The sequence below is a fragment of the Myotis nattereri genome (assembly GCF_964212035.1).
Source record: "Myotis nattereri genome assembly, chromosome: 7".
Taxonomy (NCBI): Eukaryota; Metazoa; Chordata; class Mammalia; order Chiroptera; family Vespertilionidae; genus Myotis; species Myotis nattereri.
The window spans coordinates 76,624,324-76,651,785 of NC_138082.1; the positions used below are offsets into that span (position 1 = coordinate 76,624,324).

General features: G+C 37.5%; 1 protein-coding gene across 1 annotated transcript in view; it reads right to left on the minus strand.

Moving 5' to 3' along the window:
• Positions 1-27,224, minus strand: part of R3HDM1 (R3H domain containing 1) — a 112,248-nt gene extending 85,024 nt beyond the window's left edge. Inside the window, exons 1-9 of the mRNA XM_081095379.1 lie at positions 27,162-27,224; positions 25,568-25,778; positions 17,533-17,574; positions 16,981-17,070; positions 12,136-12,250; positions 9,183-9,261; positions 2,441-2,500; positions 2,212-2,352; positions 43-153 (exon numbers count right to left, since the gene is read on the minus strand). Of these exons, the coding sequence (XP_080951505.1) occupies positions 43-153; positions 2,212-2,352; positions 2,441-2,500; positions 9,183-9,261; positions 12,136-12,250; positions 16,981-17,070; positions 17,533-17,574; positions 25,568-25,738 (809 nt within the window). The 5' untranslated portion in view covers positions 25,739-25,778; positions 27,162-27,224. The remainder of the gene's footprint in view (positions 1-42; positions 154-2,211; positions 2,353-2,440; positions 2,501-9,182; positions 9,262-12,135; positions 12,251-16,980; positions 17,071-17,532; positions 17,575-25,567; positions 25,779-27,161) is intronic.
• Positions 27,225-27,462: the final 238 nt, after the last annotated feature.

Sequence of the window (27,462 nt, forward strand, 5' to 3'; positions counted from 1 at the left end):
TAGCATTAGCAGGCATTTCAGCTAACCTTAAGACTGTCTTACCTCTTTTTTTTTACAGATGCCTGACTTCCCGCTCCATTGAGACACCCCAGTGGACACCGGGTTGTTGACATCCACAACACCACTGGTTCAAGGCTGGAGCGGGTAATCTGCCTATGAGGAAAAGGTAAGTTTGTTTTTATTCAGTGTGGAGTAGATCTCTAAGGTTTTCTGATTTATAATCTTCTTCTTATTGCAGAAGATACAAAAATACAGTGTAACTTCAGTGATTTGAAATGTCAAGTTATAATTATGCTACTGATCTATTCTTTTTTAAGTATATCACAAACATCTGTGTTTAGCTAAACTTTTGGAAACCTTGATGAAGAAAACCCCAAAGCTTTCTGACATCATTCATAGCATTCAAATAACTGAGGTTACACTGTATTGAAAACCTTAGAGAGTCACCAGTCGAAATGTCAGTCAAAATGCCTGCTAATGTGCATGTGATTGGGTATCCAGCAGCTCTGAGTAATGTTGAGAGGTATTGGTTAGATTAGAGTTCTATTCACCTTCAGTTCAACTCATGCTATAGTTACTATCCTACATTAGCCATAATGTAACTAACTGGGAAAAGACTAATTGATGGGGATATTTTAAAAAGACTAAGGGCAGGGCAGAGGAAAATTAAATCAGATTCACACTTGCAGGTAAAATTGAATCCCGAAGAAAGATAGGACCCTTTCAAAGACATTTACCTTCATTAATTTAATCTTAATTATAGGAACAATTATTTAAAAATACTAAGTTCCATCTATATATCTATTATGTTGACAACATTCTATTTAAAACAGAAGAAAACCAACTTAGTTCCAGCAAACAAAATGGCAGCTACAAGGGTATCCTATATAATAAAAGGCTAATATGCAAATTGTCCCCTCGAGAGTTCGACTGGGAGTTTGATCGCTCGCCATGACATGCACTGACCACCAGGGGGTGGCAAGGAACATGGTGGGCAACCAGCAGCAGCTGCGGCAGCAGGGCGCTGAGGGAGTGAGAGGAGGAAGCAGGAATGCATGGTGGTAGCGCATGGGTGGCGAGGGATGGAGTAGGTGGGGAGGCAGGGAATCCGATTGGCCCTGATCACCGGTCAGGCCTAGGGACGCTACCCATGCACCGCACCTCTAGTAGGACATAAGTGAATTAAATATAACCATGCAAACCAAAAGGTTCATAGGTCATACCCTGAGAAGTCTAGCTTCAAGAAAGGCAGGAAAATAATGAACTTTGCATTATTTATGGCATCTGTAGTTGACTGCTGCTCAATACCACAGATCCATTGTTGTCACACACAAACTGATAAGAGAAAATTCTATTGATGGGCAGATCACCACCAAAGTATAAATTTTAGCTAACTCAATTAATTGTTTTAGGATCAGCTTTACAAATAGGTAGAAGAGGTGTTTTGTAGATGTTATAGTTTTAGGTGCTTCTGCATTGGGCCTTTTGCTCCCAAATGCCAGCACGGAGGATCTATTTCACCAACAGTACACAGCTATCACTTTGTAAAGAAAATGGCTTTTCTTAACTCCTTAAAAGTTTTCCTCAGAAAATTACATATAGCCCATAAGGTGGACACAACATTATTAACTAATGTACTGACTTTCTGGAGATCTATAGCAGAAAAGGAGCAAAACCAGAAGTGGAAAGGATGGTAAACTGACAGAAGATTAAAGGTGATAGTGTCCCCATTTGCGTTCCCTCATCCCCCAATTTGCCAGAGGTTGGACATAGCTATCTCAATTACATTAATTTAAAAATCCATAAAAGAAAGGTTATCAAACATCACTGATATTATGGCCTCTGAGGGGTTTTTTGCTTTTGCTTTTTAAAACCAGTCCTCATTCATCCACCTCATTTTTCAGACTGCATTTCATTTTATTTTTGTATAGCAAAGGTGGAAATTTATTGAAGAACAAGCACAGACTCCCACGTGGGGAGGGGGAAAGGGTCCCACAGCACAGACTCCCACGTACGGAGGGGGAAAGAGTCCCCAGACTGGTGCATTTTAAAGCTAGTGATCTAAAAGTATTTTTTGGTCCAATCATGTAATGTTATTATATGGAGCTTAATTAAGTTGCTAAAACATATGGAAAACCTATGTAAAAGGTGCTGTAAAAAGAGAAAGTACCGTCACACATATAATGTGCACCAAAACTTCTTAATACTTACATTCTTGTATTGCTAGTTTTGTTTACTATGACAGACTTCCCACTCTGATCAACATTGTGGTCTAACCCAAAGTAAGCAGCTACTCTGTGTAACAGCATCCTATGGTAAGATGTCATGGGGGGGAATTTCTTACGTGGAGACCTAGAAGTAGGAAAGAAAAAATACAAATTTAATAAATCAGGGAGAAATGTGATGATAATTTCTTTTCTTGTTAAATGTCAGGACTTACTCATTATTACCAATGAAATCTAAAATTTCTTGTTCCAATTTCAACAGCATCATTCTGTCCCTGAAACAAAATATGAAGACTCATCTGTAAAATTTAACACTGAAATAATAAATGTTGAACTTATACTACTAAATATTTGTCTTAACTACTGTACACTGACTACTATCACAAGCTTGATGCTAAAATATTTACATGCTTTCTAAAAAAGTAATGTTTTTTAAAAATAAAAATGACTTATTTTGGTTTAAATTTTTATTATGGAAAATTTCATGCCTACACAAATGTAGAGGGAACAGTGCAATGAACTTTAATATAGCCATCACCCAACTTCAAGAACTATCAGCATGTTGCCATTCTTGCAATAGATTTTGACTCCACTATCACTATATTGGACTCTGTTCTGTAAATATATATGGATAACAAGAGCATATTAGTATTTACTTCCTTATTACTCAATAAAGCTGAGAGATGGTAGCTGGAAAATATACATCTTTAGACGCATGACTGTGTTATCGTGCTGAACACCATAGAAACAATGCTCTAGAGAACACAAAATGCCAGTAACAACAGGAATACTCCTATGGGAATCCTAAGCTATATATAAATGGAGCTATAGCAGAGAAGTATGAACTACATTACCAACTTTAACTCCGAAGGAGAGGGCTTTTCAAATCATTCTGTAAATTGCTATTATATATTTATAAGACTTCAGAAATTTTGCCCATAAAAATAAAAATGAGCCAAAAGCCTCCATTAGGTAAAATAAATAGACTCTAAGGAGTATCTGCATGTGCTCCTTTAGACCACTAGGGGCTTATTTAGTGCATTTAGGCTGTAGCAAGTTAATGGCACCCCTCCCCAAAGGACCTCCTTGCTCACACACCAAGAACGTTGATCAAGGGAGTATTCCTGTGTTCAGTATAAGTTTCATGTGCAAGGGGAACAAAATAAAACAAAACAAAGCAAAAGAACCTCAAAGAAACTTAAAGTTAGAAGTAGCTTTACAGAACATTTGTATTTCTCAAATTTTATAGATCAATAAAACTAGGCCAAGAGGTTATTGTTTTCCTCCCAAATAAACGTTACTTATTTACTGATTGATTTAAAAAAATTTTATCTATTGATTTCAGAGAGAGGAAGGGACAGTGAGGAAGCACAAAACACCCAACCAGAAGAGCAAGAAGAAAAAAGAATCCAAAAATATGAAGATAGTGTAAGGAGCCTCTGGGACAACTTTAAGCATACCAAGATCTGAATTATAGGGGTGCCAGAAGAAGAGAGAGAGCAAGATATTGAAAACCTATTTGAAGATATAATGACAGAAAACTTCCCCTACCTGGTGAAAGAAATAGACTTATAAGTCTAGGAATCACAGAGAACCCCCAAACAAGAGGAACTCAAAGAGGACCACACCAAGACAATCATAATTAAAATGCCAAGGGCAGAAGACAAAGAGAGAATCTCAAAAGCAGCAAGAGAAAAGCAGTTAGTTACTTACAAGGGCGTGTCCACATGACTGTCAGCAGATTCTCAACAGAAACTATGCAGGCCAGAAGGGAGTGGCAAGAAATACTGAAAGTGAAGGAAAGCAAGAACCTACAACCAAGATTACTCTACCCAGCAAAGCTATCATTTAGAATTGTAGGTCAGATAAAAGGCTTCACAGACAAGCAAAAACTAAAGGAGTTCACCACCACCAAACCAGTATCATATGAAATGCTGAAGGGTATTCTTTAAGATGAGGGAGAAGAAAAAGGTAAAGATAAAAAATATGAACAACAAAGTGGCAACAAATACATTATCTATCAACAATTGAATCTAAAAATCAAACGAATAAAAAATGTGATGAACAGAATAAACTGGTGAATTGAATAGAATCTGGGGCATGGAAATGGAACAGACTGACGATTCTCAGAGGGAAGGAGGTGTGTGGGTGTGTGGGAAGAGATTAGACAAAGATCTTATATGCATGTATGCATTACCTATGGACACAGACAATAGGGTGGCAAGGGCCTGGGTGGGGTGGGAACCGGGTGGAAGGGAACTATGTGGGGGGGAGGAGGGGGAGAAGGATATCTGTAATAATCTCAACAATAAAGATTAAAAAGACACAACAAAACAAAAATACATGTGAATATATGTCATTGCCTTGATAAAATATTTACCACAGATTTCCACTGCTCTTAGGATCTGAAATGTGACTTATCAAGCAGGCATAGTCTGGTCTTTGCCTACTTCTTTAGCCTAATCTCCTGCCCTCCTCACAAAACCTATCATCTTGGCTTATCTTGGCACGTGCCAAACTCCTTCCTTTCTCAGCTTCCTTGAACATGCTGTTTCCTTTGCCTAAAACAACTTCGTATATTCTTTTTTAGACTCTGTTTCTTTAATAGCATTTATCACAATGATCATTATATAGTTTTCTGAAATACATATTTTATACACTAATTGTAGGGGGGGAAAAAGGAACCCGAGGCAGGCAACTTATTCAGCATTCACAAAACAGTTCATTTAAGTTGGTTTCCTGTGCCTGATCTAAAAAGCAGGCATACAAAGAAAGAATAAATTACTGATACATGTGACAACATGGATAAACCATAAATATGCTAAGGGAATGACACCAGTCACAGGAACACACACACACACGCACGCGCACACACACACACACACACAATTGACATGTGAAGTCAAAACCAGGGAAATCTGTACAAACAAGCTTGATTAGTACTCAAGGCATAGAGAGGTGATAGCAACAGGGTATGGGTTTCTTTTTTGGGTTATGAAAACTTTCTATAATTGACTGTAGTGATGGTTGTTGCACATATCTGAGTATATTAAAAGCCCATTAAATTTTATAATTTAAAAATTCATATGCAGATAACAAACCTTTGCATTTATATGTAGAGGAAAACAGAACTGTATAATAGAAAAATATTTTGAAGTGTATAAAAATAGATTTCTAATCTTTGTCCTTATTGATGTCTCCTATAGGTTCAGGAGAAAGAAAATTTCTGCCTGTTTAGAATCCTATCTTGTTTTACTCAAACTACTTATGTATTCTCCTTCTCCCTTATTCCTCAAACCTCTGAGTTCTAGTTTCCACAATCTTACTTCATATGAAACAGTTTGTTAAAATAGCTAATAATTACTTCCTTACCATTTTCTAGAATGATTTGCCCATACTTCCCTGCTAGAGCCAGTGTGTACAATCTTGTCTTTCTTTGAGTATATCACTTCCCCTCACACACTGCTATGCCTTGGCAATGCTCTTTATCTCTACCTGGAATGCCTTTCTCATGCTTCTCTGTATAGATAGTTCCCATTTAAAGCACTCTGATTTCAAGATGCATCTCAGGCATTACTTTTCAGTGATGCCTTCCCATATTCTTTCAAACAAAGACTGGGGGCCCCCCTTCTCTTTTACAGCCCTTGAAAAGTTATTTTACATCTATTCTATTTTAACTAGTGTCCCGGTGCACGGATTCGTGATCACTGAAAGGAAATTAATTAGAAGAAATATTTTAATATCGCTATTTGCCCTTTCTCTAGAATAGAAGTGTCAATCAAATACATGACTGACAATGACAGATCGAAACACATGCGTGAGATTAGCACCAGTGTGAACTTTACATGATTCGCATGCGTGGGTCAACTTAGCCTTCTATCTCTATAGAATACTCTTGCTTAATTAAACCTGCTTTCTGATGTAGCTAAACTTTTCGCAGCCCAGTGAAGCACCCCAACTTCTCTTTCAGGTAATTGTCAGCAACACAGCAGCAAGTATCAACACAAAGCAGATTATTATTGTAGATCACACAGGGAGAACAAAGGGTAAAATATTTAACTGCAGCAGTGTTTGACTATATTCTGTGCAGTGAGAAAACCTGAAGTCATTTTCAAGGTCCACCATTTCTTACTTCTATTCAGTCAGGTCAAGTTGCTAAACTTTCTAAATCTCCATCTTCTGGCTAATGAAAATAGAATTCTACTGTGTCTCCTATCTACCTACTTCAGGACTTTTGTGAGGATCAAATGAGATGAGGCACGTGAAAATGCTTCACAAACATTTGGTTAAAGTGTGAAATGTTTGCAACTGGCTATGAAGCAAGTTGGGTTCCTGGGTTAAAGAAACTCCAAGGAGGCTAGTCACTGAGAGAGGAAGCCAGGTGTTGCTACGTGAAGTCATTACCCGGCGCTCACAGTGACTGTTTCCGGGCTGGGCTGTGGGCCGCATTTTGCGCCATGGGGTCTTGGCAGCGTTGGGTGGGATTTGTGGGCTGTCACTCCGGGGTGGTGGTGGGGCCTGTGTCCCACTTGGGGGAAGCTGAGTGCTGGTTTGTCGGCGCCAGGTCTGTGGTGCTGTTTATTTTTAAATGGTCACTGTGTGTCATGGCAGCTCCTGCAATAAGCATCTTAACTCCTGGTGGTCAGTGTGCGCCATAGCTATCAGTTGGATGGACACTTAACCTTTTATATATATATAGACTAGAGGCCCAGCGCATGAAATTCGTGTGTGGGTATGGTCCTAAGGCCTTGCCTGCAATCAGGGCCATTTTCCCCGGCTGCTGGCAGCCGAGCCCCCCCCTCCCCGCCACCCAACCCCGGTCAGGCGATTGGAGCCTCTTGGCCAGGGGGAGGGACTTAGAGGTTGGCCATTCCTGCCCACTTGCCAGCCCCACCCCCACCACAAATCGCCCTCTGTGTGTGGGGCAATGGACAGGGCTGGAACCTTGGCCTGAAGTCGCCCAAGTCCCCCACCACCCATCCCCGGTTCTCTGTTCACCATCAGGCGATGGGAGCCTGCTGGCCAGGGAAAGAGACTGAGAGGTGGTCAGCGTGCCTCATAGTGACTGGTCGAGCAGTTGTTCTGGTTGTTCCACTGTTAGGGTCAATTTGCATATTACCCTTTTATTACATAGGGTTATATATCAAGAGTTTATTCTAGCAGAGAGACAGTGGATAATTTAGGGGCAGAGATGATATCTTGCACATCTTTATATCTATAACTAGAGGCCTAGTGCACGAAAGCGTGCACTCAGGGGGTGGGTGGGGGGCAGTCCCTCAGCCCAGCCTTCACCCTCTCGCAGTCTGGGAGCCCTTGGGGGATGTCTGACTGACGCCTTAGGCAGCTGAACATCCTTAGTGCTGCTGCAGAGGCAGAAGAGGCTCCTGCTACCATCACTGCACTCGCCAGCCGTGAGCCTAGCTTCTGGCTGGGCGGCGCTCGCCCTGTAGAGCGTACTGACTACCAGGGGGCAGCTCCTTCATTGAGCAGCTGACCCCTGCTTGTCAGTGCGCCATAGCAACTGTTCGTTCTGCTGTTCAGTCGATTCGCATATTAGCCTTTTATTATATAGAATGTTTGGCACAATACTTAGCACATGGCAGATGCTTAAGAAATACCTATTCATTAGATTCCACATGAATGATATCATATGGTACTTGTCTTTCTCTGATTGGCTTATTTCACTTAGCATAATGTTCTCCAGGTCCATCCATGCTGTTGTAAAGGGTAAAATTTTCTGGAATTTAATGAACAAACTGAACCACCAAGCAAAATAAGAGACAGACCCATAGATAGACGGCAGGTAGACAGCTTTGGTGGGAGGTGGAGTATTGGGGAATGAGTGGAGGTTGGAGCAAAAAAGAAAATAGAGAGAAGTCATGGACATGGGCAATAGTGGTGACTGTTGGGGGCAGGGGAGAAAGTGGAAGAGGGCATAGAGGGGATAAATGGTGATGGGAAAAAAAGAAATGCCTGCCCAATGGACTAATGATTTCATCTTTATTTTGGGACTTAAAATAAAAAAGTCAGGCAAAGTTGACTATCTTCTTCCTCATGTCATATCTATACTCCTTCAATCCATATTACAAGCCCAGTTTTCATTTAGGCAGTTCTCCTTTGAAGGTTTATGTTAAGAGTAAACTAGAAAATCAAGATGGCCCTGAATACAATAAACCCTGAATTAAAATAAAGGTTTATCTTGAGGTATGATATAAGTCTCAGTGAGACTAAAGAGAGCCAGCTGTTCATGATTTCTTCCATGTGCACATACCCAATGAAACTGTTTTCTTTTTATTTCAATGTATGTAAAATAACTCCCACTCTGCGAAGTTAACACTTAGAGGATGGGTTTTTAACCTGGGAGTCTTCTACCTCATGAAAGCATTGGTGAAATATTTTGTGGATAAGCCTTTTTGTGGGAAATACCTTAAAGGGGTCAATGACCTGCCAAAAAATAAAAATCTATTCATTACCCTGGTAAACAAAGGATTTCACAATTGGTTAGCGACTCAAATAAGCTCTTTAAAAACCATAGGATTGAAGGTGTATAAACTAAGAAAAAGGGAACAAATAGTGTGACTTTAACTGTTTAAACACTCATAAATGAATACACTAAGTTCTTGTTCAGTTGGGTGCGTTATCCTGAGAATATTTCTTTTTTTTTCATGATTAATGTTACCTCTGCATTTCAATTGAGTCAAAATTTCTTGGTAATTCTGTATTTCCCAAAATTCCTACATACAGCATAAATTATTTTTATATCATGCTGAAATACATATTGCAAAAAGATATTTATACATCTAGACCACCAACATCATAACCCTAAGAATCTAAAATGTTTCTGGTGTACTTCAATTACTGCAATCTTATTCTAATATTCTAACTCAGTAATGGAGACACACATAGCAAATTATGGTATTCTAAAAGCAATATAAACCTTATAAATCTCATTTTTACCTGGGATTGTTTTTTAATGTATTTACTAAAAATTCATGTAGATCTATGCCAGTTGAATCAGTGTATTCTTGACTGGAATCTAAAAAACAACAACACAAAAACACAGTATGAAGTTGTTTGAAAATAAATCCCATTTCCTTTTACACATGATACATATCTTAAATAAAATGAGGTGACCCACACTGAAAAAGATTAACAAAGTAGGAAAAGGAAACTTATGAAATCAGATGAAAACAATTTTTCTATTCCCATATAACGAACAGATGTAGGTTTATATAAATGCATGTACATGCACATTCTTAAAAAAAATATATGTCTTGCCTGGCCAGAGTGGTTCAGTCGGTTCGGTGTCCCTCTGTGCATTGAAAGGTCACTGTTTTGATTCCGGGTCAGGGCACATGCCTAGGTTGCAAGTTTGATCTAGTTGGAAAGCCTTTGGAAGGGAACTGATCAATGCCTCTCTTTCTGTCCTTCTAGTTCTCCCTTTCCCCCTTACTTTCTCTAAGCATGTCCTTGGTGAGGATTAAATAAAAAAAAAAAAAATCTCTCAAATGTGACAGTAATTTACTTTGAATCCTTTAAAGATCCTATTATATACTCACCACAATCCTCATTTTCTAAAATGTCTCCTGAAGTAAAAAATTAGAATGACATATTCAATTAACTACATTGGTAGCAAATTAAGACAGCTTAGTTCATTTGTGAACATAGGTGGAGAAAATAATTTGGGGGTAGATAGGAATTTTAGTTCTGAAAGAACACTAATTTAATTAGATATGATTAGGCCTATCACTAAAGGCTTGCTTCCAATATACTTTTTTAAAAAAATTATGTTTATTTCTCCCTTCATGCTGATCAGCATAATCACGTTTGTAAATTAAAAAAGCATTTTTATAGATGTGCAATAGATGACGGTGAAGTCCCTTAAAATTTATTATGAAAGATAAACATTCTGGTTTCCAAGAAGGTATGTTTTTATTGATTTTTTAGAGAGGAAGGGGGAGGGGTGGAGACAGAGGGGGGGGGGGAAGGGAGGGAGGGAGGGAGAGACCAATTGCCGCCCCCATACATGCCCTGACCAGAGACTGAACCCACAACCTAGGTATGTGCTCTGACCGGGAATTGAACCACCATCTTTTGGTATAAGGGATGACACTCCAATCAACTGAGTCACCTGGCCAGGGCATCAGCTCTTTGTATTGTAAGGAAGAAATAATATTTTTAGTGAAATCAGTATTCAAATTATAGTAATTCTATTATTTCAATAGGAGATAGACCAGTAAGAGATAAAGACGGTTATCTTCCTCAGAGACTCTGGAATGTGTTGCAGTTTTTAATTAATGTGTCTTACTGTGTTATTCCATTTTGACCAGATGAGCAAATACTATATTATCCCTTCAATATGTTCTGTATCATATCCTATCTAATAAAAGAGAAACATGGTAATTAGCCGTACATCCGCTACCCTTCCCATTGGCTAATCAGGGCGACATGCAAATTAATTGCCAGCCAAGATGGCGGCCAGCAGCCAGGCAGTTTGAAGCGAACATGAGGCTTGCTTGATTCAGTGATGGAGGACTCCAACGTTCCCTGCCTGCCGCTGCCGGCCTCTGAGCTTGCAGTTTGAAACACTGTTACAAATATAGAAGCTAAACAAAACCCCAGAAACCTGCTTTCAGCCAGCTGGGATCTCAGAGCTGGAGTTGAAACTGTGTTTTTATTATAGAACCCAAACAAACCAGATACCTGCTTTCAGCAGCGGAGGCCTAAGAGCTGGAGCCAAGCCTCAGAGCTAAAGCTGGCCCAGAATAAAAAAAAAAAGAAAAAAAGGAGCGGTTGGGAGCTTCAGTCACCCCCAGCCTGAAAACAGCCCTCAGACCCTCATCCAGACTGGCCAGGCACCCCAGTGGGGACCCCCACCCTGAAGGGTGTGTGACCAGCTGCAAACAGCCATCATCCCCTCATCCAGGCTGGCCAGGCACCCCAGTGGGGACCCCCACCCTGATCCAGAACACCCTTCAGGGCAAACCAGCCGGCCCCCACCCGTGCACCAGGCCTCTATCCTACATAGTAAAAGGGTAATATGCCTCCTAGCACTGGGATCAGCAGAGCTGCGAGGTCTCCCGGCACCAGGATCAGCGTGACGGGGGCAGCACCCAAACCCCCTGATCGCCCTGCGGCTCTGTGTGTGACAGGGGGCGGGGCCACAACCTCCCTATCCGCCCTGTTCTGTTCGTGACAGGGGAAGGCAGGTTGGGGTACCCCTGATAGCCCTGTTCTGTGACTGATAGTGGGGAGCTCCCCAACACCCTGATCGCCCTGCGGCTCTGTGTGTGACAGGGTGTGGCACCCCAACCCCCTGCTGTGTGTGTGACAGGGGGTGGTGCCCCAATTCCGCTATTAGCCCTACTCTGTGAGTGACGGGGGGAGCTCCTCAACCCCCTGATGGGCCCTGCTCTGTGCGTGACAGGGGGCAGCGCCCCAACCCCCTGATTGGCCCTGCTCTGTGCGTGACAGGGGGTGGCGCCGCAACCTCCCCATCGACCCTGCCTTGAGTGTGACGGGGGCGGTGCCCCAGCCCCCCAATTGGCCCTACCCTGAGCGTGACTGAGGGTGGCATCGCAACCTCCCAATCCGCCCTGCTCTGTGCATGACAGGGAGCGGCGCCCCAACTCCCAATTGGCCCTTCTCTGAGCCCGACCAGAGGCTGCACCTAGGGATTGGGCCTGCCCTTTGCCACCCGGGAGTAGGCCTAAGCCAGCAGGGCACTATCTCCCGAGGGGTCCCAGACTGCGAGAGGGCACAGGCCAGGCTGAGGGACCCCCCTGCCCCCCTGAGTGCACAAACTTTTGTGCACCGGGCCTCTAGTGTGTGTGTGTGTGTATATATATATATATATATATATATTAAGGAAAATTTTGTTTTAAAAACCCCACAAAAATAAATTGCAAACCTCTTGATAACATTTTTCTGGGTAACTTATCACTGGCTTTTTCTTTTTCTGCTTCATCTTTTGAGGGCTTCTCCTCTTTTTCAAATGATTGTGTTAACTGGATCTGAATTTTCTCCTGTTGGAAGGTAAAATCAGTTTAAATAAAAATATGGAGCAATTTAGTTAATACCACACACCTGTAGTAACACAAAAGTATGTGGAGGGGAAAAAAAAGAAAACTATTATTTTATCCAATTAGATTCTTCAAAGTAGAATACAACTTAAAAATATTTTTACCATATTTATTCAAGTCTGGATAGCAAAATTTGAAATGTTGACTATATCAACTGAAACATACCTTAGAAATTATTTTAGAGAAAAAAAATGTTTTTTGTAACAGTTTAAATATATCTACTTGCAAAGCTCCTGGAGAATCAGAACCAAGGTCTTTTAAACCTATTTCTGCAATGGAGATGCCAAGGAAAGATACAATTATCATCAATCATGACAACAGGAAGACATAAGTATCAAGTCAACACTTAGTAAAAAGTACTTTTTTTGAGGGGGCGGGGGAAAAGAGAGAAATAGGTAAAATCTCATATTCCTTCATTCTCTTGACATATAAAAAAACTGTAAGTACAAAATATCCAAAACCAAATTTACATGACTTTCATTATTTGAGATTTATGTATCACTGTTCTTCCTCCATCACCTCAAAGTTTAGAAAGATTTCAAGCAAGATTGCTTTCCTTCCTGATACATAGTAATTCACTGTAAAGTAACCATATTATATAAGACTGAAAAAGAGAACTAATTCTACATTTGATTTTTAAAACAATCTCATTACATCCAATTTCAAAAACCAAAGGAATTAGTGAAAATTAATTCATATAGCCTAAAATGGTAAATGTCACACAGCTATGTTTATTCAGGCAAAGTTATCAAGAAAGGCAGAATAACATCCAGACCATTTCTACTAAACATAATTGTAGACTAAATTATACTGTTGTCCATGGTGATGAAAAACATCAATCAGACAATTACTCCACTTCTCTTCTCTAGGAGATGGTTGTTGGTGGTAATACAGTAAGTCAATATCAAAGGGAATATAAATTTCAGGGTTCTTAAACTTTCAGCCATCAGGATTTCTGTTAAACATCTCTGACCCCCCAGGAAACATTATTTTTTTTGAAATAGTAATTGGCAAAAAATTTCAGATCAAATATAGTATTTTTTTCCTATAGGTTTGCTGACTGCTATTTTCATCTCTTCAATTCTGCTTCCCCTTCCATCTCAGTTCAAATTTATGTTCAGAATATAGTGCAAAAGCTATGTACTGGCAATTTTCACTAAAATTGCTGAACTTCCTACATTCATCAACTGGTAATCATTTTTCTCATTATGACTAATTTTCCTTTTTATAAATTAAATTTATCAGGGTAACATTGGTTAATAACATTATATAAATTTCAGGTGTAAAACTTTGTAATGTATCTGTATACTCTATTGTGTGCTCACCATTGGAAATCTAGCCAGTCTCCTCACCCGAGGACATTTTTCCATTGCTTTTTAGAGAGTTGAAGGGAAGGGGGGCGGGGAGAGAGAGAGATGAGTATCAATGTGAGAGACACATAGATTGGTTGCCTTTGCATGTGACCCAAACAGAGGGATCGAGGCTGCAACTGAGGTATGTGCCTTTGACTGGAATCAAACCTGAGATGCTTCAGTTCAAAGGTCAATGCTCTTTCCACTGAGCCAAACCGGCCAGAACTGTTTGTTGTTTTTTTGTGAAATGATATGGTTCTTGTCCTTTTCCATTTGACTTATCTTATTTAGCATAATGTTCTCAAGATCCATCCTTGTTGTCTTATGACTCATTTTCTAATCTACTTTCCTTATTTTTAAAGTAATTGTAAGATAGGTATTTTAAAATGAATCCCAGAAGTATGTTTTGGAAGTAGAATACTAGAAGTGTTACTGACTTACAGCTTCTATTCCTGTTACTCAAGGAAAATCCATGAAATCCAGGTTGGAAGAAAAGATTTCACATTTAGACCACCACAAAAGGCACTCCCAATGACTATCAGATTTCATTTCTAAATTCTCCTATTAAAGTTGTACACTATAATTACAGATATTAAACTATTTTATCAAGATTAATTGTATTGCCGAAACCGGTTTGGCTCAGTGGATAGAGCATCGGCCTGTGGACTGAAAGGTCCCGGGTTCGATTCCGGTCAAGGGCATGTACCTGGGTTGCGGGCACATCCCCAGTAGGAGATGTGCAGGAGGCAGCTGATCGATGTTTCTCTCTCATCGATGTTTCTAACTCTCTATCCCTCTCCCTTCCTCTCTGTAAAAAATCAATAAAATATATTTAAAAAAAAAGATTAATTGTATTTAAAAATCTAGAAGCTTAATGTACTGAGGTCTGGATTCGGTTGATACTGAGACCTTGTTTTCATTAGCAAACAAACTAGGCATATTTTAAATGCTGAAATCCATACACAAACTCTTCTGACTATAAATAAGCAACATCTCCATAGGAAGTTGTAATTTCTTTATTCTTCCTCACTCAGCCATTCACATTTGTTACTGGTCACTTCCCTCTCATAAGCTCTCATTAGACACAAGTAACATCTCTTTTAATTGCCTCTCAACCTTTTGACTAATGTGCTTTACTCCATATTATTTCCTGAAAAATCACATTCTGAAGCAAACATTATTAGTTGGAAAGTGTCTCTACCCATCAAGAATTAGATACTAGGACATTTCAGGAGAAATAATTTATTTTCCTATTCCCATTCAGGTGCAGTTTAGTTAACTCAAGACTTGGAAAAAGTTCAGTAAAAGTAGGCTATTATCTCAAAAGAAAAAAATTACTGTATTTAAGAGAAATTGAGAACAAATGTATTAAGTGGAATAACAGCTCTTTGAACTATGAATGCAAAAATTATAATCTGAGATCAATAGTATATACATTAATTTGTAATACACTCCTGATGTTATTTTTCCCATATAAATTTTCACTAAATTTATGTAGCACTATAAGAATTTTGCCCCAATATTTTTCAGATAGGTAAAATGTACTGAAAAAACAACAACAACAAAACAACAATCACATTACAGTTTTTCTCAAAAAGAATGCATTTTTCTGTATTAATAGTCTTATGAATGCCTGACCCTTCTCATTTTTTCAATCTCCTTGGACTAATTATAATTAGTCCATGAGGCTAGGATGGTATAACATTTTGAACAACAGAAAGAAGAAATACATTTTTAAAAAACATTGTATCATAACTCTTCAGCCTTATCAACAACCATGCAAAAGCCAAAGGCTAACATTTAAAAATGTTCTCAGGCAATAGTTCTTAGTAAAATATTTTGACTGCATTTCTACTTTTTCTTAGAAAATTCTGTTATTTTATTGTTAAAAAAATAATTACTTTATAGAATGAATGCGTATAGCTTTCTTCTGTTTTTAAATTGTAAATAAAATCACAAATAAACTCTGAATCACTTGAGCACAGTCCAAAAGAAGCTGATTTTTTGGTATTTTTTACTGACAAATAATTAAAAAATCTTCTCCTCCCATTTTAAAAAAAATGTATTTTTATTGATTTCAGAGAGAAAGGGAGAGGGAGAGAGAGAGAGAGACACATCAATGATGAGAATCACTGATTAACTGCCTCCTGCATGCCCCACACTGAGGATTGAGCCCACCACCCAGGCATATGCTCTGATGAGGAAGCTAACCGTGACCTCCTAGTTCATAGTTTGACACTCAACCACTGAGCAACACTGGCTGGGCCTCTTCTTACATTTTGGAAGCAAAGAAGTGTAGAGGGCATATTCTAAATATGTGACAACTATCTTCAGTATGTATAGCAGGCTTTTAAGAGTATCATCTTTTAAATCAAGGCAAAGCATAAGATTTCGCCTGAATCAATAAATGTACAATTGCTATTTATTAAAAAAAAAAAAGAAGAAATACAACTTCTCATGGCCTTTTCCTTTCTTTCTTTTTTAGTACGCTTCTTAAAGAGCCAAAAAGTTGCCTCAGTTCTTTGGAAACTAATTGTTAGGATATAGGAGGATTTTATGTTGCTTAAACTTGTAAAAAGTAGAATAAGCCATTATCAGCCAAAGTTATCATCACAGACAAATGTTGGTAAAGGGTCCAAACATATTTCATATATAACGCCCATGTAAGAGAAGGCAAACATTAGTCCACAGCTGAGATTAACAGAAAAGTAGTCATAGCATTAAAAATACAAAGGGCAAACCAAATTGTCTGCTTAAATCTCAGTTCTATATTTTACAAGCATAGACAGAAAAGGAATTAGAAGTTTCAAGACAACTATTAGAGCCAAGCTAATATAAGAATTGGCTTCACCATGCATTCAGTTTAAGTAAAATAATATATCAAGCAGAAGTCTTGGATAGTTTCCTTTCACACACAAGCAGTATTTGACAAACTTATAAAGGCCAAAATCAAAAGGGTAAATTCCATCTCAATTCCACTAAGTGAAGGTACTACTTTATTACTTTTCCAAAATAACTTATAACTCCCTTAGAGCCATATTCCCACTTAATTATATTATCCCTAAGTTTTCCCAGAGAGAAATCATTATACTAAATTTTAGAGTGACATAACAAGGTTTTCCCACTTTTCATGTGTATCTTGTATCATGTATTATTAAATGAATTCTTAGTAAAAACACACATAACACACACACATGCACATACAACTTAAAAAAATTTGATTTCGGAGTGTAGATACAACTTTTATTTAACCTTATGAAAAAATTTCTCCAGGAGGCAGGTTATTCCACCATGTCTGTAAATAATAATTTTTTTTTTTACCTGGTTCTCCTGTGATACCTCTGCTGTAGGGGGTGGTGGAGATTCTTCACATACTGCAAGGCTCCGAACTAGCTTTAACTTTGAGCTTGACTAAAGAAAAGTATTTAAAATTAACACTACATTTCACAAATCTGGGGTGTATATCCAAAAGCCCCCTAGAGTTTCTTAAGTCTTTATAGTTTCTGCCACATATAGGCATAGGTGAAATGTACAAGTTATATATATCATTAATTACCTCTAAAATCCATTGTTAAGAGGGAAAACAAACAATTGCAGTTTTGAAAATTATAGCAATAGCAAGAATGGGGATAATTCCAATTTCAAAACCCAAAGAATGGTGAGAAAGCCATTTTCTCTATAAAAAAACCATTAAAGATACAAAAGCAATGCACAAAAGCAACTAGGCAAGACAAAACCCAAATAAAACAAAATAAGCTTTCTGCCCCAAACAAAATATGACAAAACTAAACTGATGCAGCGCTGTATGAAAACAAGGATTCATCAAGCATGAAGGACGGCCCTTGGCATGCCAGCACAAAATATTTACTATACCTTAGACCTTTTTCCTGTCTGTCCAAAGGACTGCAATGGCCGCTGAATACACAAGAAAGATTTATATTACATTTCATGTTGAAACAGAAAGTTTTCTTCTCAATTCATAATCCTAAGCCACAGAGAAACTAACTGCACAAAGAATAAAAAATGAGGAAATCAAAGTTGGTTTTAAGTAAAAATGTACTGATTCCTCCCAAAAGCACACCTGTAAAAGATTCTCTTAAAATCCTTGTGTGAATTGGCATTTTCTGTAAGTGAGCAAATTACCACAATTTCTGTGTTGAGCTAAATGAAATTACAAGGTAACTTCTAAGGTAGTAGAAAAATAAAATATATTTCTTCAGTATTTTATAACATATTACACTTTAGGCAAAGTTAGGAGGAAAAATCCCTACAAAAATCCTGAGGAATTTTAAGTATCTGTGCTCAACAAAGTTCCAAACATACTAAGGAGAATGTTGCAAATGCACATTGAGTCAGAGCACAACCACCTATCTTCTGAGCATTTTCAGCCACATACAAAGTACAGCACCAGTTTACTAGTCACAGAATCATGTTTGCCTGGTCCAGGGTAAGGCAATGAAGCAGATATAAAGAAAAGAGATCAAAGTTCCAATGTACACGTCCAACATAATTGCCAAATCACCAATCACATGATTGGGGAACCCAATGGAGCAAAAGTTCTAGTGTGTGATATCGATATCAGGCTTTGGTTTGGGAAAGCAGCTGAAGTGACTCTGAACCAGAGCCAGATGGTTTTTAAACATGTTTTCCTTCCTCCAACCTCCTTCCGATCTACCTCTCTAACTCTAATCCCAGGTACCTATCATTTATACTCATTAAAGCCAGGGACCAAACATAAAACAGATAAAAAGTCCTTAATACGTAGATTAGTATATTCACATATGAAAGAAGAGTCATCATGTCACTCTAATATCCAAAAGAGCCTTCCTTGCAGAACCAACAGAAATGAGAATCTGCAGTACCAGTGTGTCCTGTCCCTCATGCTGAGCCCAAAGTTCTTGAGACAAGAGCATTGTATTTTTGGGATTCTGATTCTGGATTACCCACATTACATACAAATTAGTAGTAACAAACACAAAAGGAAAATAGAAAAAATAAAGAAAAATGACTTTCATTTCTTACAGAGAAGAAAATAGTTTGTATACACCACATATACACATGGCCATACTGCCTAAGAGCTTCTGCATGTTGGCATTGTCTTTTGTTTCGATTTACTCTATAATTTGTTCAAGGAAATTTCTAATTGTAACTCATATCCAAAAATAGAACTAAAAGAAGTTATACTGAATAGAGAAAGGACTTGAAGAAAAGCTGGGAGAAAATCAATAGATGAATGCAAGCAAAAAGGCAGAAGGGAAAATAATGTGTGACTTACTCCTGTTCTCTGCTTTAATTCCTTACAATTCTAAGTATCTAGGGTACAAAACTTTCTGCTAAAAATTTTTAAAATAAAAGAGATGATTAACTGTCAAGTAAAAACTGTATTCATATGTAGAGTTGGATTTAAATTTCTGGCTTTGCTCATTAGTAGGTGACCCTGGTCAAGTTATTTCAGTTCACTTGTTTTTTTAAAATGTTTTTATTGATTTCAGAGAAGGGAGAGGGAGAGAGAGATAGAAATATCAATGATGAGAGAGAATCATAGATCAGCTGCCTCCTGCATACCCACCACTGAGTGTGCAATCTGAGACTCGAACCTTGACCTTCTGGTTCATAGGTCGACGTTCATCCACTGAGCTACGCTAGCTGGGCCGCATTTTTTGGTTGGGAGCAGAAAGGCAAATCTGATTCAAAGGGCAAGAAGGAACGGACACACCACTGCTTGCTTTGAAGATGGAGGGGCTCTGTGAGAAGGCCTGCAGGCAGCCTCTAGGAGCACAGTGGCCCTTCGCCTACAGTCAGTCAGGAAATGTGGACCTCAGACCCACAACTGCAAGCAACTGAGTTCAGCCAATAACTGGAAGGAGCCCAGAAGCAAATTTCCCCCCAGTCTTCAGATAAGGGCCCAGTCCAGCCAACACTTTAGATTTCAGCTTTGTGAAATCCTAAACAGAGAGGTTACTTGAGCCCAAACTAATTTCTAATCTACAGATCTGATGTCTACAACTGAGTTGATAATTGGGTATTGTGTTATGCTCTAAGTTTGTGGTAATATGCTCTGCAGCAATAGAAAACTAATACACTACTTCATATGTAAAGCATTATTCAATAAAAGTCACTATTTCATTTCAAATAGCAAAGAACTGAAATAATATATACCAGAAAGCGTACTATACACACATGCACACACAACAAAGCAGAGAAAACAAGTTTGGTTTATTAAAGAAAATAACCTTTGTTTTATATTTTTGGTGTCAATTTGATAGCTAGATTTGGCTTTAAATAAAAATAAATTATTTTAAAAAATTAAGTCTTTATTCCCCATTGACCCCTTCTAGACTGCCCCCATCCCTCGCCCCAAGCCTTCACCACCCTATTGTCTGTGTCCGCGGGTTATGTATGTATGTATAATGCATACAACTTACTTGGTTGATCTCTTTCCGCCTACCCACCCATCTCAAATAGATTTTATTATTTAAACCACACCTTTCCCCTTTCCCCCATTTTTATATTTATTTTGGAAAATATACAAAACATGAAATTTAACATTTTAACCATTTCCAAGTGTATAGTTCAGTGGTATTGAATATAATCATAATGTTGTACAACCATCACCATAATCCATATCTATAATTATTTTCATCTTGTAAAACTTAAACTCTGAACTCATTAAACATAATTATCATTCTCCCCCGATCCCAAGCCCTGGCAACCACTCTCTGTCTATGATTTTGACTACTCTAAGTACCTGATATAGGTCAAATTGTATGTCTTTTTGTAAATCTTAAATAGTTAAGATTTCTATAATTTTACATAGACAGACTTTTATTCAACCCTTTAAACAGACATTTATGACTGGCTTATTTAACTTAGCACAATGACCTCAAGGTTCATCTATGTTGTAGCATATTACTAAAGAATTTCCTCTCTTTTTAAGGCTAAATAATATTGCATATTTGAGGGTATTATTTAATGATGTTCAATACAATGAAATATCCTTTCATTTGTTGATGGATGCATTTGGGTTGATTCCATGTTTTAGCTATTGTGAATAATGCTTCTACGAACATGGATGTGTAATTATCTCCTCCAGATTTCAGCATGTGTTTTAGCATCTACAAGACTAAGCAAAAAGAGCTTGAGTTTACTTAATATGCACTGGAACACAGATGATGCTTTTAGGGCAGTCAGGCCAAATAAGGTTGGGAATGGTCATGACTGAAGCAGCACAGTGCTCTGGAAAAAGCACACGGAGGTAGGCTAGGATTGAGTCCTGGCTGTGCCACTGGCTCTCTAGGTGCCATATAGTTGTGCTAATGTTAATAATAAAACAATTGGGATTATTATAATAATAATCATTATTTGTTAATCCTCACCAAAGGATATGTTTTTATTAATTTTGGAGAAAGAGCAACATCAATGTGAGAGAGAAACATCCATCGGTTGCCTACCGTACATGTCCTGACCAGAGATTGAACCTGCAACCAAGGAATGGCCCTGACCTGCATGTCCTGACCGGTAATCGAACTGCAACCTTTGGTGTATGAAACGATGCTTTAACCAACTGAGACACCTGGCCAGGGCAATAGTATATTACTAATAGCATCTACCATTGCTAGGCTCTAACTATGTACCAGTTACATTATATACATCATTTTTATGTTAGACAGATAGCAAAATAGTTAAGATTTCTATAATTTTACATAGACAGACTTATTCAACCCTTTAAACAGAAACTTCTTTGCATGTTTCATCCCATTTACCTCACTGTTGGAGAAGTGTGGTCTGTACCGAGTTTTTCTGATAATATTATTGGATTGGCATTGCTTTCTTATCCCTTACTTCCCCTTTTTAAACAAATGCAAAAGAACTTGATGTAAAGGCTCATCTTAATTATCAAAGGGCTTTTTACAGAAACTGAGAATATATTAAACACCTACTTCAACAGATTTCATACATATATGTGTGTGCGTATATATACATATCAGAAGCTGTTCATGCATACTGGCATATGAAGCCTAGTTAACAAAAATCAGTTCTCTTTTTTCCTCCACAACAAGGGTTACCAACACAATTTGAACTGGCCATCCTATTGTTCACAAATAATTAATGGGGAGAGGAATTGTTTGAACTTTTCCAAAATATGCTTTGAATCATGTTTATATGCACATAGACAGATGAATACTCCCAGACAACGCATTTGCCAAGTACAAAGATACAACTGTAAAAAAAAATGAGAAAGTTGAGTTTGAATCTTTAATAAGTAAGCAGAACACAAGGTTCCTAAGTTTATGTTTCAAGTAAATGACAGTAAAAATCAACAATTTACCTAAATTTAATCTGAGAAATCTACCCCTGAGAAAAATCACACAATAGAGGCCATACAAATAAGTTATACAAAGAGAAACAAAGCAACTCCCACCCCATTTATCCTATATTAAAGATTATTAGTCTAACATATTAAATTTTTTCTGGATTTAGAAGCCTGACATCTCACCAGTTCCAAATACCTAATGATCATAGAAAGTTTAAAATATAACTTAAGGTTTGCAATAGAAATAGTGTATGGCAGTAGAAAAGTTACTAATCAAAAAATCTTTCACAATTATTTGGGATCATCATCAACAGTTCAGAACAACTTCAGGCAATTATGTGGGAAAGTTACCTTCTTGACATTAACACACACTATTTGAATTAGCTCTAAAGTATTCTTAAGAAATTCTTAAGAAAGTAGTCCTAAAACTTATATAAAAGACAACTAATGTTTTCTAAAGGGTAAAGCATCACACAGTAGAATTATTTATAAAAGAAAAGGCCAAGGAGCTCTGAGATCATCTCTAGTTGGAACTATCCCAGGTGAGGTCTAATGTTTGTTGGCCTCTCTCTAGTTTGAAGAAATTATTTTTTACTAGAGACCTGGTGCATGAATTTGTGCACCAGTCAGGTCCTTTGGTCTGGCCTGTGGGATTGGGCCGAAACTGGCTCTCTGACATTCCCCAAGGGGTCCTGGATTGTGAGAGGCCACAGGCCAGGCCGAAGGACTCCACTGGTGTACGATCGGGGTTGGGAGGGATGCGGGAGGTTGGCCAGCTGGGGAGGAACTGCAGGAGGGCTCCAGGGAGTGTCTGGCCCGTCTCACTCAGTCCCGATGGGCCAGACCCCAGCAGTAAGCTAACCTACTGGTTGGAGGGTCTGCCCCTGGTGGTCAGTGCACATCATAGCGAGTGGCTGAGCAGCCTAAACCTTATAGCTAGCATATTACGCTTTGATTGGTTGAATGAATGACTGGATGACTGGACACTTAGCATATTAGGCTTTTATTATATAGGATGTAAATACTTTCCTTAATAGTAGAAAATCATAAGATTTCTTCACAGTATAAAAGAAGTTATGACAACCGCTCATTTAAAAATGAGTTTTTCTAAATAAACTACTAAGGGACAGTCAGGAAATTAAGACTTGGAAATGGATGAAATGTACGGTTCTTCAGGAAAACATTTCCATTATCCTAAGTCACTTTAAATATTACTACGTTGAAGCAAGACAATAGATATGTTATATTCATGGTAGCCGACTTTCAGAATGACAGGAGAGAAATATTTGGCTTATTCAAAATTCTTAATAGGAAACCTACATTATAATTGGTGCACACATCTAAATTTGAGTAAAAATAATAGTTCCTATTTAAAATTAAACTTTTAGGCAGTATCTTAGAGGTACCAAAGAAAGATGAAATACCTAAGTAGTATGTTAGAAAAAAGACATTTTATAATAGTTAACTCCACAGTAAGTTGAAAGGTAACTTCAGTTGATTTTATTTTTTTACATTAGGTAAAACATTTTTTTCTAGTTTTACCTACTTCTATTCCTAATATCCATTACTTAAATCTCTTCTGTATAAGTTATTTAGACTCTAAGTCCCTTGCCAGACACTTGGCATGGAGGCATCCTTGGACATCAAAAAGCTCCAAGCAGAGTAAATAGTCTCACATGTACACTCTTAATAAACATCTGAGTAAGCTATGCATATAGCATTCATGGATGAACATAAAATGAATTCTCATATTCTCTGTTTCTCTTTGCCATCTTTACAGTCACCATGCTATATGGAACATGATGGCAGAAACCATGCCCATTTTTGCTTACTATAATATTTCCTTGGCATAGAATAGGTTTTCAATAAGTGTTTGGAGAATGCATGAAATTTCCCTAGAGTACCAACAACTGGGCTATACTCTAGTGGTCTATGTGATAGTAGTCATCAAAATGTTTTTATACTTATTGACAAGAGCAACACAACAGACCTGGGAGGAAATGTAATAATCCAAATTAATCGCTTGTTTGATAAGCATAGCCTGGAAGTGTGACCATCAGGTATAGAAAAGAGACTAAAAGGAAATCTTTTAGTACTTCAATCAGGAATGCAGTAAGATTTTAGCAGATTTTCTGATTCAATCAGGATCCTGGCATGCTGCCATCACCCAGTGTACTGACTGCAGGCATGGCAATTTTTTTGTTTTAAAAAGTGCTATTACTAAGAATGACTAGTAGTAGTATTCCTCCCAATTTCTTAGATAATTACCACTGGACTGTACTTAACCAATGGGCCTAATTGCTTTTTTATAGGTATATGAGTTGCTATCATTTTGGCAAATAGGTAATAAAAAGTTTCTGACTGAATAAAACAACCTTAAAAAGACCTTTCTTTACTTATCAGAAAAAATGAAGGTATAATTTTTAGCATGTAGCTCTCAAGTCTTTAGGATACGGGAAGAATTATAGAATATTTCTACCAGAAGTAGAATTCTATATTCACAGGGTTAAACTTAAACCGAAGTGTTAAAGACAGTATTTTAAGATAACTTTTTGTGGTAAACTAAGGGACTACCTTTTGTAAGGGTCTAATTCCCCTTTCCTTGAATCTTGACTGGCTTTACTGACATGGGTCATCAAAAAACAATAGTGGAAGTGACATTCGGGGACTTCTGAGCCTCGTCTAAAGAGACCTTGCAGTTTTACTTGACTCTTTGAACATTCTTTCTGGGACCCCTGAGTCATCATAATAAGTCTGACTCCCTTGGGGTCTACATGCTGGAGGGACTACTGATAGGTGCTCCCAGTTTCATCTAGCCTACATTCCAGCCATTTGTCTAAAAACAGTTTTAGACCTTCCAGGCCAGCCCATCTGCCAGTTAAATATTAGGGAGGGCCTTCTTTTGACTCCTTGTGAAATAGAAACTGCACTCAGCCAAACCCTGTTCCATTTTCCAACTCACAAATCATGTTTAAAAAATAAAACACAATAGAGTTTTAGTAAATTCTGTTTTAAAATTGTTGGCCCTCTGCTGGAGCACCTAGAACTAAATACTTTAAATACTACTTGAAACAATTATTACCTATCTTGAATCTTGACCAACTCCTCAATTTCTTTCTACACCTGAAATTAAAAGCCTTCACAGTGGTTAGTTCTAGTCATCATATATGTGTAGCATCGAAAGCCTTAGTGACTTTTTTGTCCTCTCCAATCTTTTTTCTCAGTCATGGTTGATTGCTTCCACTGAAGGCTGTTTTTGCCAAAAGAACTTCTGCAGTTCCCCTCTCTCTATTCTTCTATCCTCTAAGAGCTCTTCAGTTAAATTCTGAACTCCCACAATACTGATTAGGGGCAGAGTGGAATGAAAACGTAGGAAGCCAATAAAAAAAGTATTGCTACACAGAAATGAAGATTATTATATGATACAAGCAAATCAAAGAATTAGACCCCACAAGCTAATACAGATGGCTCAAAAACTGGCTGATAAGCATACCTCAATGGGCCAACTTATCCTGAAAGTAAGTTTTTTTATGACGATGGCAATTATATACTGAATATTCAGCATTTGTATCCAGAGAGAAAAATCCTGTTTACCTGAAAATCAATATTGTTGTCAATACAATGTTCATTCTTCTCTGCTAAAATCTTCCCATAGTTCTCTGATTTGGTAAGATTTTCAACTCTGGTTGTATCTTTCACTTCTGCCTCCAAATCCTTCATTGTTTCAGTTTCATTTTTTACAGTAACAATATCAGACATCCTCATCAGCAAAGGTTATTTTAGAATTCTACAGGGAACCTGAAGCCTTAGGAAAAAGAAAAGAAAAAAAATTAATTTAACATTTCTTACATTGAGTTATTACATAATATTGAGTAAGTACTTTCTGTGTCCCAGAAATAATGCTGGGTATTCCCAGAGAGAAGCAGAACTCCTGCTTTCAAGAAATAGGCAATTTAGTGCCAGACCAGTTCAAATTAAAGAAAAAAAAAAAGTCAATATAATGAGATAAGAATTATAATAAAGGCATGAGGTGATTTTCATGCACAGACCACTTGTGAAAGTTCTTAAGAAACATTAGCCATATTGAGATGGGAGGCAATGGCTAATTGGGGTATGATAAATGTGTATTTAGATAACATCAGAAATTTTTTTCTATCAATGAATAATATAAATATCATCGTGTCAGAAAACATTTTCCTATCATAGCTTTTGTCTACATTTCTCAAATTGTAAATTTCTTAAATTACCTGCAATTATGAAAGGAAATAATTAACGAAACAAACAGCAACATTTTATACAAAATACAGCTGTGCATCTGGATTAATAACTGTTTGGCTTTATGAATCAAGAATTTAAAACTCTCCTCATTTATGTGATTCAATGCCAGAGGACATATATTACCAGACGGTCTAGTATATGGATTCCGTAGGAGAGCAAGCAGATAAGATGCCAATATATTTCATGTTTTTAGTGAGTTTAAAAAAACACTGGGGACTTTACATTGAATATCAAATAAAAATGTATCAGAGATAGCTGTCATTTTAGCAAATGTAAACTTGAAGAGCAGAAGTTGATGTAAACAACTTTTTCTTTCTAGCTTTATGATCATGTATAAGTTTAAAGTGTATGACATGACAATATAACACAAGTATATATTGCTAAATGATTACCATAATCCATCACCTCACATAATTACAATTTTTTTTGCGATGAGAACAAGAACAACTTACTTTGAAATGCATAAAAAAATTAAGATATACTGATGGCTAGACAGAGGAATGGATATATATGAACAAGTGCAGGTTAAAGTAAGTACGATAAAATGTTAATGGTAGAATCTAGGAGTGGTTATATGTTTGCTCACTGTAAAACTCTTTTAACTTTCCTGTATTTACAAAAATTTCATGATAAAATTGAGGGGGCAAATATATCTGAAAAGTTTTAAAAAAGAGAGAGAAATAAATTCTCAAGTCACAGGTAGACTCAATTGGATAAAGAACATGTCTTCCTTGATTATATTCAGTACCAAGGTTAACTGTTTCATTCTAAAAACAATAAGCTTACTAAGGAGGAAAGGGATACTTACTAGTAAAATATCCTGGCTCCTTGCTTTTTATATGTAAGATTTAGGAAAAAAAAAAAAAAAAAAAAAAAAAAGGAATGTTTTTTTCTTAAAAAGAGAGGTTACCTGATGTGTTCTATGGATTTTGGATTGTGGTGTCCCACAAAAATAAAATAAAATAATCCAAGGTTCTTTTTCACAGTTGTCAGCCAGGATGTCAATTGTATTGAACCATCTGGAATCTGGCAGGAGGAGTCCCATGTCCTTGTCACCACTGTAGATTCCTGGACTGAAATAAACTGTCGTGGATCAAATATATCATACCTTTCAGTGGCCTGAAATTAAAAGAAAACATTTTAACAAAATAGCCAAGTGAAATGGAACAATATACAGCAATTTGACAATTAAAGATATTACTGTTGGTGAT